The sequence below is a fragment of the Coturnix japonica genome, chromosome Z, assembly GCF_054131305.1.
Source record: "Coturnix japonica strain WE chromosome Z, WE-NBRP24, whole genome shotgun sequence".
Lineage (NCBI taxonomy): Eukaryota > Metazoa > Chordata > Aves > Galliformes > Phasianidae > Coturnix > Coturnix japonica.
Window position 1 is genome coordinate 48391419 of NC_140702.1, and position 21976 is coordinate 48413394.

The 21976-nt window shown below is 36.2% G+C and overlaps 1 protein-coding gene across 12 annotated transcripts in view; it reads right to left on the reverse strand.

Annotated features, from left to right (window-relative positions):
* Positions 1-21976, reverse strand: part of SMARCA2 (SWI/SNF related BAF chromatin remodeling complex subunit ATPase 2) — a 100070-nt gene that overhangs the window by 18690 nt on the left and 59404 nt on the right. For all 12 annotated transcript variants that reach the window (XM_015848899.2, XM_015848900.2, XM_085530736.1 and 9 more), the window contains 4 exons: positions 20359-20522; positions 18067-18294; positions 15077-15154; positions 11964-12182 (listed from right to left, as the gene is read on the reverse strand). In XM_015848899.2, coding sequence (XP_015704385.1) covers positions 11964-12182; positions 15077-15154; positions 18067-18294; positions 20359-20522 — 689 coding nt within the window. The remainder of the gene's footprint in view (positions 1-11963; positions 12183-15076; positions 15155-18066; positions 18295-20358; positions 20523-21976) is intronic.

Sequence of the window (21976 nt, forward strand, 5' to 3'; positions counted from 1 at the left end):
GATTTCAGTATCTGTTTCCTATGCATTCTCCAATGTGCAAATCCACAGAACAAACACGAACACAGAATCCTGAGGGACAGCCTGAAAGTAGGCCTTAATAATGAAAAGACAATTTACATCATGCTTCCACAGCACTCAGATAACCATTATGAAGGAGGCTTGAGATCTGATGAGTTAGGAAGAAAAAAGAATGAAAAAAAATCTACACACAAATTCATTAATATTCATTTGGCTAAAGCAGGACACCCACTACAAACCACTGCAGCTAACAAAGATAAAGAAATTTCTCTGCATATCTTGGAAGCTAGAAATGCTAATAATAAATACAGCATGCAAGGCTGTCAACAGTTAATGTCACTGCTCTCCTTAAGCACTCAGTTGTACATAGAATTACAGAGAGCACCGACTTTTGATGTGTTAAACACCTACACATGCCTGTGATGTAGTTCTACTGAATCTTCAAGACAGCAATGAAAAAGGATATTTACCTTACCACTATCAGCAGGCCGGCTATCGGAAATCACAGTTAGTGGGGATAAAATTAACAAGCCAGCAAAGCAGCGAGCTGCTAGTCTCTTCATCAGCTGATCAGGAAAAAAAAGAGAGCTGGGGAAAGGCTATGTTTTCATATACAAGTAATTTTATTTTACTGAAAATTTAATACTGAAAGGATTGTGGATACTCAAATCTGCTGTTTCATTCTACCTACCACAAGGCCTGAAGCCTTCCTCCTTCAGCCTGCTTTAATATTGACAACTACTTATCGTATTTTTCCCTTCATTATTCTAGCCATCCAAATTAGATTTTTAGTTGAGCAGTTATTTATTCTTGTGACTATTTCAACTGCAATGGCAAAATTAAACAATTTCACATACGATACTAAATCGACATTCAGTTGCATGCATTTTAAAGAGGTATTTATCACAGTAAATGTATTCCTTCTGCTCTGCAGTGAGCAGATCAGGTTTTGGATGCTGAAACTGATGAAATGCTACTATAATTGACAAGAAGTTAAAAACAAACAAGATATCATTTTGTTAACTTTGGTATAATTTTGTTGTCTTCCAGAAAATTGGCATTTGCTCAATTACAATAATCTATGTTTTTGTTTCCTTGTTAAATGTTCCGCTCCCAAAAAGTAAGCGTTGCCATCACCTCAGAGTGAGTACAGTACAGCCATGTTATTTTATAATTATACATATAGTTCTCACTTAGACTATATGAGACTTTGGAAAAAAAAAATGATAATAATGACAAAGAGAGAAGGAAAAAAGATAATTTTTTAAAAAACACCATACATTCAGCAATGAAGTAAAAATTCACAATAAAAATAAAACCCCAGGAAAATAACTCTTACACTTCTATTTTTAAAATTAGTGACAAGCAGGTAGTAAACTGATTGCTAGCATACCACAGACCTGCAAATGAATACTAAAATTCCTGTACTTAAACCAATTCATTATTATACTCAGCTTTCAAAATGTATGTGCATCTATGTACATTTGGACAGTTTTTCTTAACTCACAGCTTAATTTGCAATTTCTTTTGACAGAACTTGCAAACTAAAGTAGAAACACACGCAGCTCAAGAATGTTGTTAATGGGACAACTAATTTGTATCGATTCCTAAACAGTAAATCTACAGTTTGGATATAAACTATAGTATTTAAAATAAAACTTAAAACTTACTAGTTCTTCTGCCCTAGATGTGGCTTAAAACCCACAACAATCTAATATGAGCAAAGGTGTTAATGATCTATGTATGCACTTACTCATATGCCTATACAACAAAATATCTATTAAACCAGTCCATCAAAACTCTTATCTATAAAAGACTGTTATTCTAGGACAGAAGCTCCATGCCAAAGAGAATGCCCTTTCAAACCTTTAATTTCATGTTAACAGTACAGATCTCAGATGCAAATCTCCAGTTCTTGGCAGATGATGCATTGTGCAAGAGGGCACACACATCTGCATACTCTGTGCCTCTGGATTGGTGAGGTGAACAGTGAGAGAATCAAGGAAAACAGTACACAAATAGAACTTCAACAACTTTCTTCTATTAAGGAAATGAGACAAAACAGTACATGAGCCCAAGTCCTTTATTTTGAAAGAAAGCTGTGGTACTGTGATAATTTAATAGAGTCCAGTTTTGCAAAGGACTGGACACCTCATCAAAGAAGCAGCCACTGGAAATGTCATGACTCATTTTAAATCCACTAGTAAGAAAACTTCTGAGCTTTTCTGAATCTTAGTGCTGTATCCCAGTCCACAAAACAGTGGACAAAACCACTTCCTTTCTCAATAGCTAAAATCACTTAAGTTTCTGGGGGAATCAAAATTGTAAGAAGGAACATATTGGCCATAAATTATGAAGTCAAGCCTCCTTTATCTGAAAAAGGAACTCCACACAGAGACAATGTTGATTTTTTAGAGGCCAAGCAGAAGTTGCTTCTTCGACAGTCAACATTCCTATTGTTGCTTGCAATTACACTTTCTTCTTTCTAAATGAAACTATCTTAGCTGTTTTGAGGTGGAAGCACTTAGGAAATCTGATACTATGCTACAAGAGTCCCACAGAAAACATAAAAATGGAAACCAATCTGTAACCCCACTAGAAGAATAGGTTATTAAATAAGCAGTGTAAGCTATCCAATCAGATTCTTGAAAATGTAACACATTATTGAGCACTACTATTGAACTCATTTTAAACTAATACTTACAGACCCAAGCAAACATGAAGAGCTACAGTGTTGTGGTTTTTAGTGACTATCTTCCACAAGTCAAGCATCATATAGGTCTTAGAATAGTTCTAAACTCATTTTACAGGAATCAAACAACTTGAATGCAGTCAGTGGAGGTACTGAGAATAGTATCAGATCTGTATGTCTCTAATGTTCATACTAAACAACATTACAAGACAGTTATTTTTCCTTTGATATAACTACTGTATGACTACACTAAAGCATACAGAAAGCCACTGGTACTACCAACAGTCAAAGACACTAAACACAGAAAACGTAATGAGGTAGGGAGACATGATAAATATACTTGATTGATGATAAACACGTGTTAAAAATCCTGAATACATAACCAAACAGAGTATGTTCACTTTTAAATTCCCTATGCACAAATACCAGCTCAGCTATGCAAACTTTTCTGAAGTACAAGCTTTTCCAGGGACAGCAAATAACATGCATTTGTGGTTTAACCCAGCAGCAGCTCAGCAACAAACAGCTATTTGCTTACACTACTCCAGCTCACAGTGAAATGGGGGAGGGAGTCAGAAAAAAAGAGAAAAAAAAAAAGAAAAAAGAAAGTAGCACTCACATATTAAAATAGAAATTATTTACTAAAACAGAAAAAAAGAAGAAAAAAAGAGAGAAATGACTATAATAACAACAATATAAATGTATACCTATATAAAAAGTTAATGTACAGTGCACCTGCTCACCTCATGCTCATCCATGACCATGCCCAGCCAGTCCCCGAGCAGCAGAGGCCTCTCACCAGTCCACTCTCCCCAGTTATACCTTTTTTTACACGACACCACATAGTACGTAGTATCTCTTTGGTCCATTTAAGTCAGCTGCCCTGGTTGAGTCCCTTCCTACCTGTGCCCCCCCCAGACCCTCACTGGCAGGACAGTATGAAGTGCTGAAAAACTGAAACATCCTTGGCTCTGTGCAGCACTGATCAGCAACAGCTGAAACATTGGTGTGTTATCAGCAATGTTCTTCTCATGGAGCCAAAACACAGCATCGTATCACACACCGAAGACAATCAACTGTGTCCCCGCTGAAATCAGGAAGGCACTGTTCTGACAACTGACCATGAGAAACTAAACGTAAAAGCTGCTAAGAACTTAACAACAAAAAGCCCATCAGTGATGCACTTACTAACAAGAGGATACTGCTTTACAAAATGAAGTTCCCATTTAACAATTTTGAAGAGCAGAAAGAAGTGAAAGAACCCTACAATACGTTAAGGTGTCAAAAGCACTAAAACATCACTTCTCTGCTGGTACCTACCATTTTTCTCTCTTCAAAATAATCTGAATCCTGCAGTGATATTCCAATACAAACTCCATTTTTTCCCTTCTATGCTCTACTTGATATCCTGTCTTAATTTTATACTGTTTCTCAGTATGTGGCTGACAGCTGATGAAGACTTCAACTTTCAAACCTAGAACTTGTCCTCCAGGAAGATCACTTCAAAATCCAGTTCTGCTTAGTTTCTCAATGCTGACATTCCAGATACCTGGCTACTTTATAGCTTCCACACATCAGAATAATTTGCTAGCCCTTCAGAGGAAGTCCTCCTTCTCCATAACTAGATTGCTCTCACTATATTACAGCACAGAGATCAGTATATTAATGATAATGATTATGAAGAAGAAAAATTACACCACATTTCTCAATTGAATAAAAGGGCATAGATATACAGTAAGATCAAATGTGCAAAGACTAAATATCTGGGGGTAAAAACAGGATTTGAAAAGTTATTTTAACTGAATTTTGGATAACACTGAGCAGCGAATTTCCACTCTGACTTTTAGTCTGAACCATAGTACCATATAAATTCAAATCTGCCCAAGGCAAAGAATTAGTAAATGCTTCTAGCATTTATTTATTTTCACTGATGAATCATTCTACTACAGATAAGGAAGATTCCAAAAATTCTTCATCCAACACAAGTGAGAAATTGAAGAACAAAATGTTGTTATTACAAAAACACAAACTTGCAATAAAAAGTCTTCTCAGATACGCTGGAGTTACACAAATAAGGAACTCTGATTTTTCCTCCAATGTTTATATGTCTCCATGTTCACTGTACTAAAAACTGCTTCTTTTTGAGAAGTAGAGAAAGCTTTTTTTTGTTTTGCACTTAAAAATTGTAAACAGTTGCTTAATCATTAGCACAGAAACTCCAAGTGTATGCTTTTAATTGGAAATTAAGGGTAACATTAATGCAAATTATAGAAAAAATTCCTTGCGTTTGATTTCAAAGACTGATGTGAAAAAGAAGCCTGACATGATAATTCAAGTACATACTCACCTTTATTAAAATAGCCTCATCCAAAATTTTTAAAAAGTATCTATTTAAAATTTTGTACAAGCAATGCTTTCATTTGTTCATTTCACCTGTATTTTGTTTTTGGTCTAGTATAAATACTTGTATCTTACTGTATAATCATTGCCTCTAATATGACAATTACTAAGTAAAGTAACACACCAAGACAGCACTGATAAGGTCCCTCCATGTTATAGCAAACTATATTGACACAAATGTAAGTTCCACTGCTGGGAGGAACTGAGTGACAAAAAGCAAGGGCTAAATTAGTTATATTGTACTGACTGTGAATATGCCTCCTTTGGGTGGAGTGCTAAGAATAAAAACATTTCCCTGCATTAAGACACTACATGGCAAAACAATATCATCTATACACTGTGGTCTATATCTATTCAATCACAGACTCTTGTGGACTTCTGCAGGCTTTCAAAAATAAGCAAGACTTACTGCTTCCATTTAAAACACATGTGTACTTTATGTCTTATTAAGTACATTTAATTTCAAGAAACAGCCTGGTGTTCAAGCCAACTTCATCCAAAGAAAGAAAGAAATAAAGAAATTAGAAAAAAATTATATGGCAGGAATTACTGTTACCAACCTCTTAGTCTATTACTGAAAGACTTACTTTGGTTTGGTTTGTTGTCATTTTTTGTTTCTTTTTTAAATCTTCTCTCTGTCCTTCTGAAAGTCTAAATCACCTACCAAACAACTCTTGTTCACTTTGGCACTGTCTGGCTTTCCAATTCAAAACTAGATGATTGTAAGCCAGCACATAATAGACTTACAAAATGCTGCACATAGGTCACTCCAAAAGCAATGCTTCCTGTTTTCAAGGAAAATACAACAAATACAAAGCACATAGTAACACTATTTGATAGAGCAAATTCTTAGTTACAAAAACACTATTTTTCAACACAGTCACCACCATTAGCTATATATTTTCAACAGCAATGAAGCAGAGGCTGTATGCCATGCATGTAACAATCTGCACCAGTGGAGATGACCCACTGTTATCACTGCTGAAATGCACCACCACTGCCTCACTGTGCTTGTATCCACTGGCTGGTCTCCATAAATGTTCAGCAAGTGTCGACAAATGTCAATGGGTGCAACCTTTTCCAGATGGAGGAATTCAGTGACACACCTTTGCTTAGTGTGCACTTCCATGCCAGACGCCAGGCTGTCACAGTGGCCCTCTGCTGCCATCTGTCACACAGTAACAGCATGTAACAGACTACTGGTGTGAAAGTTCAACTTCTTCTGCCATAACACCAACATCTGCTTCTGACACTGTCGGCTGGCATAATATAACAGGAGCCATTGCTTTCGCAGCTGTCCTCGCATGTGAACATGGTTACACAGAAAATGTAATTCTGAAAGGGTTCTTAGTAGCTGTTCTGAACTGTGTGGTAATCTGTGAATTTCAGATTGTTTAGTATATTGATAAAGAAATCAGAAGCAAAATGTACGAATGGAACAAGATGCAAGTAGTTTAAGAAATACACTGCAAAGTTATCTATGAAAATATTGTAGGAAAATTTATGAGGAGAAAAAGATTGTTTACAGACCAACGGTAATAAATAAATAAATATAATATGATTGAAGCTATCTATCAAGACTGATTTAATTGAAGCGCTACAAGTAATTTCAAATAGAAAAGAAAAACAAACCAGGAACTGACTGTGATCAAGAGGCAGTATGTGTTCTATAACTATATTATTGTATAATATTATATTACTCAGTATATTACTTTAGAACTATTTAGGCTGGAAAAAATCAATTTTTCTAAATATAATTATTTTCTTAAATTGTCCAGAAAACAAACAAACAAAACAAAAAAAATCACACTATGAAGTTGTTATTACGCTTATTCTTCTTTAATTGAAATGGTCCCAATTCCTTGAAGTTTGCCTTGCCAAAACATAACAATGTCTAAACCCCAACTGAAGAATTTTAAGAATCTCTCAACAAGCCTGTTAATGAAAGGAAAGTTTATGAAACACAACGCGTGAGCAAGAAATGCAAGAAAACTTCAGATAGGAATTTGCACAGGAAGCATCCTTTTCCACACTATTTACAAAAAGGTGAAAGATGGAAAAAGAGTTCTGGCTGCAAACAAGTCTCCCTTGCTACCTGCTACCGTCTCCACTCATGTGTGATGAATTACGGACAGTTTTCACCAGCAGAGAAAAACAGTTAAAGAAAAATACATGTTTCCTGGCTTCTGATTCACAGGTAATTCATTTTCAAGAAAAATCGAACAAGACTGAGATATGTCATTTTTTCCCATTTATCTTGTTCATATGACAGAGATGCATACATTTGCTGCACAGACAAAACCCTGGAGCTTTTCAGGACTGTTCATTTTACTGAGGAATACTGGAAGGAGAAGAGTTTTCTTCTTTTTTTTAAACTGTACTGGTATCCCCTCTAACTTACTCAGAATTCTGAATCAGGACAACTTATTTTTAGCAGTACAGATGACAGACAAAGGAATCATGCAACCATCATTACTATGGCTTTTAGAGGTTTGTTATGTTTTGTTTAATTTGACCAAGTATCATGTTTCATAGGAGGGGGGAGGGGAGGCAACGAAAGTTATCTGCTTTAGAAACTTAGTCTTTCAGGTGGGTGACAAGAGCAGGTGGGGGAGATTACTTCTCTCTCTTTTCCTAAATTCTGTTAACACAACAAACACTGAAATAAGTAAAGTGTGTAACACTTCTATGTCCTACACTATGAGATGTTCTGCTTTCCTTGGCATCTCAGGTTTTTAGAAAAATAAATAAAGCAGGTATTTATACCTTGGCTGTAATGTGTGTTTCACTTCCAAATCCCTCATTCTGTTGCCTAAAATAAATCTTTTACTGGTGAAACGTATCATCATCTCTGAGATTTTTTTTTTCTTCCCTCTTCAGTAATTTGTTAAAACGCTTCATTTATTAGTTAAGAGCTGCTTTTAGCAGTTCTCAAAAGAGAGGGCTGCACCAATACGAACTACAGTTGGACAGTCACTTGACAATCACTTTTTCTGTGCAGACAATTATGCTGCGCAGAATGAACCCCAGGATACAGTTGGCCCTTTTGGATTCTGCCTATCTGCAGAAGGTAAACAATGCTTATTTTGGACTCAGAAAAGACAATGCTCATTTTGAACTCAGACATGCTGGTCTGGCCAACAAAGCAAGCTATTTCAAATCAATTGCACAACAAAGGACAGAACTTTATTATGTCACCTAGCCAGAAATTAAACTGAACACGAAGAAGAATGCAAATATTTAGCCACAGAGCAAGAGTGAGAAATGACTGACAAAAAACATGACTACTAGATAACCTGTAATGGTCAGACAAGAGCTGTCTTGAAGCCTCTGCCTAAGTCAGTGCTATTAGAATGAAGGTCAATACAGAATAACTATTCCAGATGGCAAAGAATAAGCTTTACAGGCAAGTGCCCCTTGATCAGCAGGTCAAATGCACTACTTCATGGTCTCTGAAAAAAATCCTCTGATTCTGGAAGCTCATTCTAAGCAAGGCCAACCTTAAAGGAGCACTCTAGTAAATCTGCCCACAAATCCAATATTTTGCAGGCCTGATAGAAACGGTGCAGTGATAGAATCTTCCAGAGCATAATACACTTCCACAATATACATGCCTCCTAAGACCAGGTGGCAAACTCCTCCTTCCTGTTATTAAGGAATGTGGTTGTCATGCCAACAGTTAAAGAACAGCAAGCTGCAGCGACAGCTAGTGATGAAGCCTGTTTGAATTTTACAGTTTCTCTGAACTGTTACTGAATTACAGGTAGTTCAGGGCAGCAACATAATCTCACTCAACACTGTTTAAGTCCACGCTTACTGCTTTTGTTATTATCTTGTCTCTTGCTTCCAAACTCAGGTACTTGACCTCTTGATAAGGACAGAGCTGACATAATTTGACAGTATACATGCATGCACACAGGCCTTGAGTTGTTATCCTTCCTTTAGGGATCTGCTATGATGTGTATATTTATGAAGGTGGGATCTTAACTGGAATATTCAGCATATGGTACAGCAGCAGAGGGATCAGACAGCTGAAAAGCAGCAGGTAGATGAACTCCACACTATAAAGTGTACCTGCTGACTGATGCCTTCTGCAAAGGCCAATGAAGAGGACAGATATAAAGCTATAATAGCAGCTACAAGAGAGCAAAAATCAAGGGCACCCCTTGCTCCTAGTAAATAGATTCCTCAGAGAAGCTGTGGATGCCCCATCTCTGTAGCTATGTAAAGCCAGACTGGACAGGGTCCTGAGCAGTCTGATCTAGTGGGAGGCAGTTGTGCCCACAGCAGGGGATTGGAGCTCATGGATCTTTAAGGTCCCTTTCAATCCAAGCTATTCTATCTCTTTGCAGTATGCAGAGATCTCGTGCAATTTTTTTTCCTACAAGTTACAGAGGCAAAACCACAGGGTACAAATCTGCTACCTACAGGAATTTTATTTATTTAAAGATTACTCTGAAAATGTTGTACAGGATTATCGTCTCTTTTTTTACAACCTTCTTGTCCAGTCAATTCAGAAAAACTGAAAAAATTCTTGAAGAAGACAAATGATGGTAGAAGAAAATGGGTGTAATAAAGAATAGTTTTTCTCACATACAAGATGGAAAATCTTAGAAAAATATTCATTTATATTTTCAGTATCCACTCAACAGAAAAGACTTTTTATTCTGAACAAGTATAGAAGTGCATATATATCTGATTCCTGTGAATACAGTCTGAAAAACAGTCACAGTTGCTACCTACAATTGCATTTATTTCAACACATTCTCAAGGATGGAGACATCACCAGAAAATGACTGAACTCAAAATATTTAAGCAACCATTTAAGTAATGCCACATATACCACAGCTTTAACTTAGCTGATTTGAGAGCACACTTAACTCAGTAGAGGAGGAAAAGGGGTAAATTTTTTTAAAAAAGAATAAAAAGCCACACTGAAAAACAGTCTAAATTCAGTCTTTAGCAATGTTTCTGAAATGGTCTCACACAAGAGTCTCAGAAGCAAATAATGGAAACAATTACTATGAAGTAAATACAGTAACAATCAGAAACTGCATACCTAATGGTACATTATCACATAGAAAACTATGGAAGCACACAGTCAATCCAGTGCTCTTCAGTTTTTTCAGTGTCATTAGAAATACTAAAGAACACTAAACTGACAGGGTCCAAAACTCACCTGAGGACAGGCTTATAATTCAGAAAGATTTTGGTGATAATATATGGGACATTTGTCAACAAGGATGCATGGGCATTATTCTTTCAGCAGGAATGAAGGCTCGACTTTACTATACATGGTTCTAAAAAAGTGGCAAGATCCACAGAGGATGATTAAGCACATACAACAGATCAAAAATGTAATGAAGTCAGTGTCTTTTCTGTTAAAAATATGAAACACTGTACTTTGAGGAATAAATATACTACAAGTTATGTAAAAGAATTTATCTTCCTCCTTATTCAAAAATTTCTGAAAACTAGCTTTTGAACCAAACTTATAGAAAAACATCATTCACATGGAAAGCTGAAAGGGAAAAGTCAGTGAAAACAGGATGTACAAGGAAGTAAGTAATAGTTGTTAACTTTAAGAACTGACTTAAAAGAGAAACAGAACAACCTTTTACAACAAGGAATTGTTGCAAAAAGGAAGGACAGCTCCCAGTTCTACATGACCGAAGTCATTAAAACTAAAACTAACCAGTTTAATGTCCAAAAAGAAAATTTAGAAGAAAATATTAGGGGAAACTAAACAGTTAAGAGATATTTCATGTACAGTTTTAAACTCACTGTCAGGAAAGCTTTTAAGAACAGATCAGGCGAACATCTACTGCAAGTGACAAAGGATTGGCTGAGTCTGCCCTGAGTAGGAAGATGGATCAAACACCCTTTTTAAGAGCTGACATTTTTGACAGTAAAGAATTTAATTCACAAACTTGAGGAACAAAGACATGAAGTACACAAATCTAAGTCACTAAAAATAACCAGCTTAAAATGATCTGGAGTGCTATACCATATGCATATCCAGTATAGGAAAAGTTAAATGTTGAAGAATCCAAATGGGAATTTATGTTTTTACGTCTCTCTCCTTTACTACTTGACAATGCTAGTTATCAGACTTCTCTAGTTTTGTCAACACGCTCTTGATTTGTAATTCAAAATTTTGCTCCCCTAATCTTTACATCCAGCAAATGAATCTTGATCAGCTCTTAGCAGCATCTCTCAGAGTGCACTCTCACAATCACTTCCATAACTCAAGTACATAAGATTTCTAACCAGTTTTATACACAAAAACTATATTCATACTGGCATAAAAAAAATCTCTTAAATAATATAGACTAATTTTGTGCACAGTACTTTATTAATATGTTTTAGAAATTTAGATCCAAATTTGCTGGTTAATATGTTTTAGAAATCCTAACGATACCAAATTTGCTGGTTTTGAAAATACTTTCTTATCCTTCTTAGCAAACACACTACTACCATTCTGAAAAGACATATGGATTAGAATTCATTGTATGTGTATTTTGCCAAAAATCGCAAGATTCCCCTCCTTAAAGTCTTGAATTGTAGTAACACCACTTATCAAGATTTTTTTTTACCGCAACAGAGCCAAGACTTGCGAAAGGAAAAGCATGTGGGAAAGAAGACTTCTGTGAATGCTTCCAAGTTATTAGAAACATTAAACTACTTAATAAATAGCTAGATAGAGCACACCTACAAATGCTAAATAGCAGCGATAAGTAGACCTTACCTATTTTTGTTGTGCAACTTTGTAGTTTTCAATGAAAAAATGAATAAATAAATGAACAACAAACAAATAAATTTCATCTTTAAAACAAAGAAAGAGTTACCCTACCCGCAGCCACTGTTTCTCTGTGAGAGCATCACTGTAGTCCACATCCCTGCGTTGACGGGATCCTCTTCCAAATATCTTTTCTTCCTCTTCTTCACATGTGAGCCTTTCAACTTCAGCATCGTCCTTAATAATCCAGGATGGCAATTCATCTTCCTCCATTAAGCGGGGTTTGCGCTTGGGGTTTCTGGCATCTTCTCTACGACGGTCCATGTCCATCCGCTGAAATGGTAGATTGGAAAGGATAAGTTCTTCACAAGTACCTACATTCCTTTAGCCCAATACTTGTGAAATGCAACCACACAAAGTAGTTACATTTTACAGTTGATTTTCTGCCACATTCACTACTCCGTAGCTAGTTGATACTGAAAGCAACTGCACAGGATCCAGGTAAGGCAATGTAGATTACAAAACAAAGGAAGCTATCCATTACGATTCTACTTTTTTGCAGTTTCTATACATTCATAAATGTAATTTGCAAATACTAGTAATTCCACTACAACATCCTCATAAGATGTTATTACTATAGAACTAAAAAAAATAATTGAAAACATACTACTTTTGTGATTCCAAATATCAGATAAAATAAATTTAAAATCTGATGTAAGAGAAAATGAATCAAGAGAGATAATTAAGAATTCAAAGAAGAGATGACTCAATGCCAGAATTCCAAACAGCTTCAACAGAAGATTTTTACTACTGCTGTATTAAGGAAAAATGAAAACACATACAATAAAAATCAGGCAAGATTAACTGAAGTGTTAAGAATATTAAAAGGGTAATTAAGTATTAAGACTTTAAGGTGGACTTTAATAATTAATCACATAAATTAATTTCAAGTGTGGTGACCAATAACCTCACAAACTAGATAAGGTTACTCAGGATACATTCTTATGTGAAAGGAGGTGGTTTATAGTACTCCCAGGAATGCATCCATTTCTCTGTATTGACTATATGCTGACCCAGGTTCCTATGCTCCCATGAATCTCATTTAGGTTATTTAACTAGCTCCAATAAGACAATACATATAGCCTTCTCAAATACACCTTAAAATAAAACCCAAACCTACTCAGTTTAAAAACACTGATTCATACAGTCAACTGCTGCCATAATATCATTTTGCCAGGAAAAGTAACCCTTGTTTAAAGCACACTATGAAGAGATGACAGTGGTTGCAGAGATTACTTTGAAACACTCTGAATTTTGTATACATTTTTTGTTACATGATGAAAAATCAGAACTGTCATAATTCGCACTGCATGCAAAAGTAGGACACACTGAGGCTATCTGGAGATTTTACCTACAAATGTGAAGCCACCAAAACCCAAGGGAACACAATCTACTTGCATGCATCCCCTCTGCATGCATAGCTAAATACCCCATGAATACTATAGGATTAATGCCAAAGAACACTTCTAATCCAAAAAGTGACAAAAGAATAGTTTCTTGAGAAACCAGTCAGTTAGCTCTCTCATCTGTTGTTCTGGAACTCACTTATTTATATAAGCAAAATACATGGTTTTGCACCTTTAAGCCCAGTTAAATGAACAAACCAAAACATGTTTTTTCTTGAATATTACAGTTCACTGAACTCTTATCTCATCTGCACAGAAGGAATAAGGCTACCTGGGTATCACTGAGGTAAGAAAAATATAAATCTAACTTCACACTCTTTATATAACTACCTAAGACCTAAGAGATAAATAAAAAGAACACAAACAAACCTGACCACCAAACTTGGTTTTCAGATTTTTGTCTTATAACTGAACAGTTTAATAATAAATGAAAATCTTTCTTAGAGATTAACATTTAACTTCAATGTTTCCACCGTAAATGTTTTCAAATCCCTGGCTGTCAAAGCTCTTCACCTCTGCATCTTCAAATTTCTATTACCTACTACTTTTGGATAGTAACATGAAAACACACAGCATACAGTGTTAAAACTAACTCCACTCTAGGCAGCTCAACTGTTTCACTGAATTGCTATTCACCTTCAGACTTAACCAAAAGAGATAGATTTGCAGAATTTCCCTGCAAACAACCATAAATAATTGTCACCTACTACAATCCTTGGATTAGTTCTTTCCTTCTGGGGGAAGAGTACCACATTACAGTTTCCAGCAGCAAATCTACATTGATAGAACTCAGGCTACTTCTTTTTGACTTGATTTCTGATGCAACAGTGCTTATACTGATCTCTATGCATTTTGTACACTCAGCGTGGACAGCTACAGTTGCAGCAGAAATCATAGAATATGTGTGCAAAACAGGCTGTGATGGAGAACACAAAAGACATCAGCCAGTAATGCGTCTGAAATTACTTCTTTCAAGTTTTAGATTGTCTGTGTTTGGTTTCTGTCATCTCCTTAGTCGTTGACAGAAAGCTTAGAAAAACAGATGTCTGTAAGTACTCCCTTTGCACTCTTCAGAGATATCAGCTCTTCTAAAATAACACTGAACAAAAATTAGCAGAAAAGGATAAGACGGGTGATTCTGCAATGACTAAATGCACCACCATGTGGGGAATTTGGCCTTTGTCAATTATGCATTTGAACAATTGTTAGTTGGGTAAGAATAGCCCTTGCACACTTGTGCAAGTAATGTTCTACTAATGACTATCTGGACAGATAGCAAGAAATTAATAACGTGTGATCCTATAAATGTCATTTCCCTAGATAGCACATCCTGATACAATTTTGAGCTCATGAGTGTCTACTATCAGTCTAATTATTTACTATCTTGTTCAATTTCTGTAGTTGTCTTAATCAGTATCACAGTGCAAAAGTGAAAAATTCCTAAAAATAAAAACATGCTGTACAACTAGTAAGCCAAACAGTGACTACCAGTTTTAGACAGTCTAAATTTCTTAGGTCATGCCACAGTCTTCCTCCAGACTGGCACTACTCCACTACTGACTGCATGGATCTCTGTAGTCTTTCTGTCTTGTGAGGAACTCTGTGTTTAAGCAGTCTGCTCTCCTTTCCCCACATAAAGAATGCAAGCAAATAAAGCCATTCCCACAACAAAGTTTTCCAACATTTAAATGACAAAAAAGATTAAAGTCTTCGCTAAAAACACTAGGAAAAATACATTGCATTTGATCGTATCATCCTCACCATAAAGAGATCAAATTCCTCCTCACGTCGAGCAATCATCTGATTCAGAGTCTCATCATCAGGAACTTCATCTTCCTCCTGGTCACAAAGATGGATAAAGGTATCAGAAAGAAGCTTTTATGTTCAGTGTAAAGTAACAGCCTGCATCAGGTGAGCACTGCACTGAGCCTCCTTCCGTGAGGACACGTGTAAAAAATTCAAACCAAAACTAAATTTTCTAACACAATCAGCAATTCAGAAGTAATACAAAGTTGACAAAATTAGAGACAATTGGGACTTATTACCACCTCCATAAATTGAGAATGAGGAAATGAGCAAATATGCAACCAGGAAATTTTGGTTTGTGGTTTTCCTGGGTCAGAAGCACAGCTAGGGCTTCAGCTAAAATACACACATTTCTGTTCTGATGTTCTACAGTACTCCTTTAGAAATATAATTCTGCACTATAAGGTCTTTCCTCTCATAGAAAGAAGACTGAAAATAGTCCTACCTGAAGAAAAAAAAAATTTCAAAAGCATCACCAACAAAACAAAAACAACATGTCACTACATTGGGAACATTCCTATTTCTCTTGTCCATCCATACAAACAGAGATGTAAACCTCTGTCCTCAGATAAAAATAATAATTTCATAGAAATAGAAACCTTCTTTGGAAAAAAAAAAATCAGAATCCTAGAATATAACTAAAAAGTTATACTGCTTTTTATCACCATTTCAATACAATCAAGCTCCACAATGTTAAATTTCCTTCTGTAAGATATTCTGAAGGTACATAAAGCACATATTATGCTATACCCTTTCTGCATTCACAAATAAATCATCATTACTTATAAAACAAAAAATCTGTGATTAAATTCTTAAGAAAAACACTAAAATATAAGTACAAAATAGGTTAAGTCCTTTCTTAATGATGTACTGGCTTTTCTTAAGCATACAACATAACAAAGAGATCACATAAAGGGTTTAATTATTGAAGAAATCAACACCTTGATCTTTTAAAATTTACACTGAATAATAAAAGGATGACTGTGAAACAATTTTCTTTTATTTCAGCGTGTACCATATTCAGAGTGTACAAGCCACACTGAAAACCAAAATTAGGTTGTTCTCTTTCTGGATTTCTGCAAGGCTTCTGAAACGGTCCCACACCACATCCTTATCTCTAGACAGGAGAGATACGGGTTTGAAGGGTGTACTATTCAGGGGATAAATAGCTGCAGAGCTTCAGCCAAAACACTGTGGTCAGTGACTCCATGTCCAGGCGGCAGCCAGTGACAAGAGGTCCCCCCAGCGGTCCATTCTGGAACCAGTGTTCTTCAACATCTTTATCAGTGACACAGATAGAGGGATTCAACGCAGACAATACAAAGCTGAGTGATGCAGCTGACACAACAGAAGGAAGGGATGCCATCCAAAGGGACCTGGCCGAGAATGGGAAGTGGGCCCACATGAACACACCTTCTACAATGCAAAGTGCAAGGTGCTGCACCTGGGTTATGGTAAACCCTGGTATGTATACTGACTGGGAGGAGAACTCCTAGAGAAGGATGTTCAGGTTCTGGTGGTCCAGAAACGTGATGTAAGCCAGCAGTGTACATTTCCAGCCTGGAAGAATAACTGCATCCTGGGCTGCATCAAAAGAGCAGGCGGCCAGCAGAGAGGAGGAGTTGACTCCCCCTAACTGGCCACTGTCAGGCCCCATCTGGAGTACTGCATTCAAATCTGGAGCCTGCAGCACAAGAAAGACATAGAGCTGCTGGAGCAGGTGCAGAGGAGGGCCATGAAAGTTGACAAAGGGCTGGAGCACTTTCTCTTATGGAGAAAGGCTGGGAGAGTTGGGCTTGTTCAGCATGGAGAAGAGAAAGGTCAAGGGAGACCTCACTGCAGCCTTCTAGTACTTAAAAAAAGGTTATAAATAGGGAAGCAGTCCTCTTACACAGTCTCATAGTCCTAGGACAAGGAGGAACAGCTTTAAACTAAAAGGGAGATTTAGATCAGACACTGGCACAGGCTGCCCAGAGAAGCTGTGTATATCCCATCCCAGAAGCCATCAAGGCCAGGCTGGATGGGGCCCTGAACATCCTTCCTGATGTAACACCCAATCTAGCAGCTGCTAACTCTGTCATGGTAGCAGAGATGGAGCTAGATATCTTACGGTCTCTTCAACCCAAGTCTTTTTACCTTTCATTTTTTGAGGTAGGAAAAAAACACTACAAAATGGGACTTCTAGTGTGTGCCTTCAGTGCAATTAATACATTAATACAGTCTTTCCTAAGTGTGGTGCTTATCCAAATGATGAACACTGTTCACAGTAAAAGAATAATCTACAGGGCCAGGTGAAAGAAGGGGCTCAGCATTCTACAACCACAACTTCAAACTCTGGGACAAATTGTCAGTGATACTGTAATCTCACTCCCCACTATTATAAAGAAAAGACGTGGCAGCTGTCTTGAAACAACTAATTTTTTTTCTGAATAGAAACTGTTGATCACAAATTCATGTTGGATACAGAACAAAGAAGAAAAGTCATTTTTGTTGCCTTGCCCAAACCACATCTTAAATCTTACAAAGAACACAAAAGAAAAAGCAGGGTTTAATATGCTTAAATGTAGAAAGCCCTAGTTTTCTCAGTATATCTGAAAATCACACTATGTTAAAATATGAACTGATTTTAGGAACTGTTTTATATTCCACTGAAGGAAAAAAATAAAGGGAAAAAAAAAAAACAAAAACTTGTTCAAAAGGTTTTTGCCAAAACCATAGGAGCAAAACAGGTTTAATGTCCAAATCTGTACTAAGATTTTATCTTCACCATTAGGTAACAACCTATTACTATGACCAAAAAAGAGAGAAAAATGAAATTATTTCTTTGACCAGGTGGAAAGATAATTATTACAGGCCTAATATTGAAGAAATCAGTCTTTGAAACTTAGGGAAAAATTAAGCTGTCCCTGAAACATGCTCTTCCTAATTATTTCTAACAACCTTACCTCATTTTCTTCCTCATGCTCCAGTATAGCCTGTAGAAAAGCCCTCCTTTCATGACTTGAAGACTTCTGATCAAACATTCCAGCCTGAATAACTTTTTGATCTACATTCAACTTATACTTTGCAGCAGCAAGAATCTTCTCTTCCACACTGTTCACAGTGCACAGTCGCAAAACTCGAACTTCATTCTGCTGACCAATTCGGTGAGCTCTATCTTGTGCCTGCAAGTCCTATTAAGCAAAGAACACATGGAAGGATTTATATAAGTGTGCTACTCAAATCACTTTCTGCTTACAGTGTGTAATAATGCAGAATACTTTCGGTCATAAAAAGGAAATACCCAAGCTACAGTCCACTATAATCCATGTGGCTCACCCCAGTTGTTTTCTTCTTTAAAATTTCACCAGATCCAGATAGGGAGAAAACACAGAAAAAAAAAACACGTACATAGTGCATATACTATAAATGCCGTAAGCTAAACACTTCCTGAAATCACACACAGTGACTGAAAAGGGCTTATGTATCTATTTTTATTTTTCTGCAAAAAAGTTCACACTGTTCCAAGCTAGAATAAAACCTAAAGAAAAAATTTCTCACTTCAAGGAAAAAAAAATAATAACAGACTAGTAGCATAAAATTAATACATAATCTTTTGTAACTAAGGGTATTCACTAATTAATAAATATGTTAACTAAAAATTATTTGATCTGTAAAATAGGCCTTTTTACCTTTGAATAGCTCTGTTATAACAGTTTAAATATGATATTAAATTACTTTTAGAGCACTGTGAATAACTACTTCTTGTCAAGCAATTGCACCAAAAATTGCTAAAAGTAAAAAAGCATGCTGTAGATTACTGGGAAATTATTATTTTTATTAATTCAAAATCTTAACTATTTTCTTTGAGGGGAAAAAAGAAATTCATCTATACAATCTGCTCCTATTTCAGCAAAATGCTGTTACGGTTTTCTAATATCTCACAAAACAAGTTTCTCAAAATAAGAAAATAATAAACCAGGCAGTGAGTTTGACATTTCAGAAAGGCAATCATTTTAGTCCAGCACCCTACTTTTGATACTATTGTTAGCTCCTGCTTCACACAATTTCATTTCCAAGCAGAAAGGTAAGATTGCTGGAATTTAAAAGCGAATTTGAAGTTCACAGAACAGCCAAAATAAATGTTTAATATTAATTTGCTTATATAATCATTTTCAGAAGAACAGAACAGTAAAGTGAAAAAATAAAAGTTTTTGAAATACGTTGCTCAAGTGCTAAAACAAGCAACAAATAAAAGCATCTCCTTTAACATGTTGCTTATTAGAAGCAACAAGTGACTCTCAACCACAAGCAAAATGAAAACTGCATACATTTTGTGATTTATTGATCTATTCACTAGATTCCCCAGTAAACTTTCTCTAACATGAGATTTACTGCTATCCAACTGTTAAAATATGCCTGCATTAAAAATGTCTGTAAAGGTGAAATAGAGATAACCAAGAATGTAAAGAATTAAGTGCCTTATGAGGTGGGTTTTAAGCCTTTAAAAGTAATTGCTTCAAATTTCTCAAGCTCTGCTTTAAACTGATTACCAGAGCATCTATGTGACTGCTGCTCTTAAAGTTCTGTGTAAAATTCTTCCATGTCTCAATCCTTATTCTTACATGTGGCGACAACTATCTGATTAGCTTACAACTTTAAGATAGTTGAAAAGACATGCATAATCACCATGATCAGGTGCTTCCCACAGATACCTAATTTCTGTTCTTACAGTTAAAAAATGCATTAAGTGGCAAAGATCAGCTTCCTCTTTTTATGTTTGTTTAATTTTAAACTGAAGAGAAGAAATATACCACCATCAGTGCCTCAGGAATAGACTGCTGCACTAATACAGCCACTAACTTCTTGAGACAAAGCACTGATCTGCACAACCTTCTCTAAAATACTACAAACTACCGAAGAATCAAAATGGGGAAGACTTGTTAGTGTGAGTACTACTTGTTAATAGGAGTAAAGAATGAGTATAGCTACAGTACTGGTACAAGGCTAGAAGACCCCTAGCTGAGAATCCCTAGCTGAGACACAGACAAAATAAATACAGAAACTCAGAATTACTTCACTGATTCAAACTAACATACTTCTTAACTGCAGCAGTTGGCCTTACTAACTGCTTTAAAACCAGAATGTTGTATCAATACCATTTACTTCAGAATGTAATCTCATACTAATGAAGAAACCCCACCAAAAAAAAAATGAATTCTTTTCAATTTGCTAGCAGATTAGCAAATAATAATCACCTGGTGAGGATTCCAGTCACTATCGAAGATTATAACAGTATCAGCAGCCTGGAGATTCAAGCCTAACCCTCCAGCCCTTGTACTCAGCAAGAAGATAAAGTATTGCGACCCAGGCTCATTGAACTTCTTCAAGAGAGCAGCTCTGTCTTCTGATTTTGTTGTGCCTGAAAAGTAGAAGTATAACAACGACATGAACCGAAATACTCCAAACACAGTGGCAGTTCCTAAATGTATAGATGGCAGTGAAATTTTGGCTCACTTGCTCTTTGTGATCTTTGCCGTATTTTCCATAATAATAAAAAAAATAAAGCCCATGGATGTTTCTGTCATCTGTTTTTTACTACATTTGAGAGACTGTTAAATATTTAAGGGTTTATTTCTGACATTTCAAATGTAGACTTTAAAATGTCAGCTAGCATTGCTATACTTTTTTATAATTCACATGAATTTCAACTGAAGTTACTATATGCAAAGAGCACAGAGCTGAAGCTTTGATTAACGTGCTCTGGCCACAACAGTATCTAAATATTTTTAGAAATCATTCGTATATCAATTTATCAAAATGTCAGAATTTATCTCAGGGGTCATAATAATAAGAAAGACTGAAAATTCTTAATATCTCTTATCTTAACTGTAGCTGTGTCTGTGCAAGGGAAGAAGTGGTTAAGAAAAACAAACAAAAAAAAAGAGAGAGAAATTTCTAAACAAAGTATTGCACAACCTGGCACTCACATTAACTATTACACACTTCATCCAAACTCTACATGGATAATCTCAGCCTGGTCCACTGATATCCTGATATATTTTACATTTCTGTCTATAGTAGAAAGCCAAAGAAAATTTATTTTTATATATATTTATTTATAAAACACAGAAGATAACCCACTATTACTGAAGTGGGTGACCTTGGCTGGTTTCCAAAATTCCACCTAGATGCTCTCAATTCCTTTTCCTCAACATGTCAAGAAAGAAAATAAGATGGAAACGGCTCTGCATTGAAGTGAGTGCAGTTTACTAAAAGCAAAAGCTATGTGCAGAAGCAAAGTGAAAAGAGAAGTTATTCACTACTTCCCATCACCAGGCAGATGTCCAGCCACTTCCAGGATAGCAGAATTCAGTGTGCATAGCAGTTGCTTGGAAAGACAAACATCATAACCACAAATGTTCCTTCATCCTCCTCCTTTCCTTCAACACATATAACTGAGCACAGTGGCATGCAATATCCCTATGTACATTTTGGATCTTGGCTGCGTCTGCTCCCCAGGTCTTGCTGTTCACTTTCAACCTACTGGCCTTGGGAATGGGGAAGAAGGGGGAGGCGGAGCTTGGAGAGAAAGCCTCAATACTGCGAAGAACTGCTCAGTAAGAGCCAAAACGCTGGTGTGTTATCAATGCTGTCTGGCTACAAATGCAAAACACAGCACTATATGGGCTGCTGTTAGGAAAGTTAACTCCATTCTAGACAGATCCACTACAGTCACACAGTCAAAATGATGGCAGTACATGACTTGAGTAAGAAATACATTATGTACGAAGGCAAACAGTAGGTAAAATTTATTTGTATATATTATGTTCCATAGTGGAACATAATCAGAGAATAGGAAAAGTTGAAAGAAGA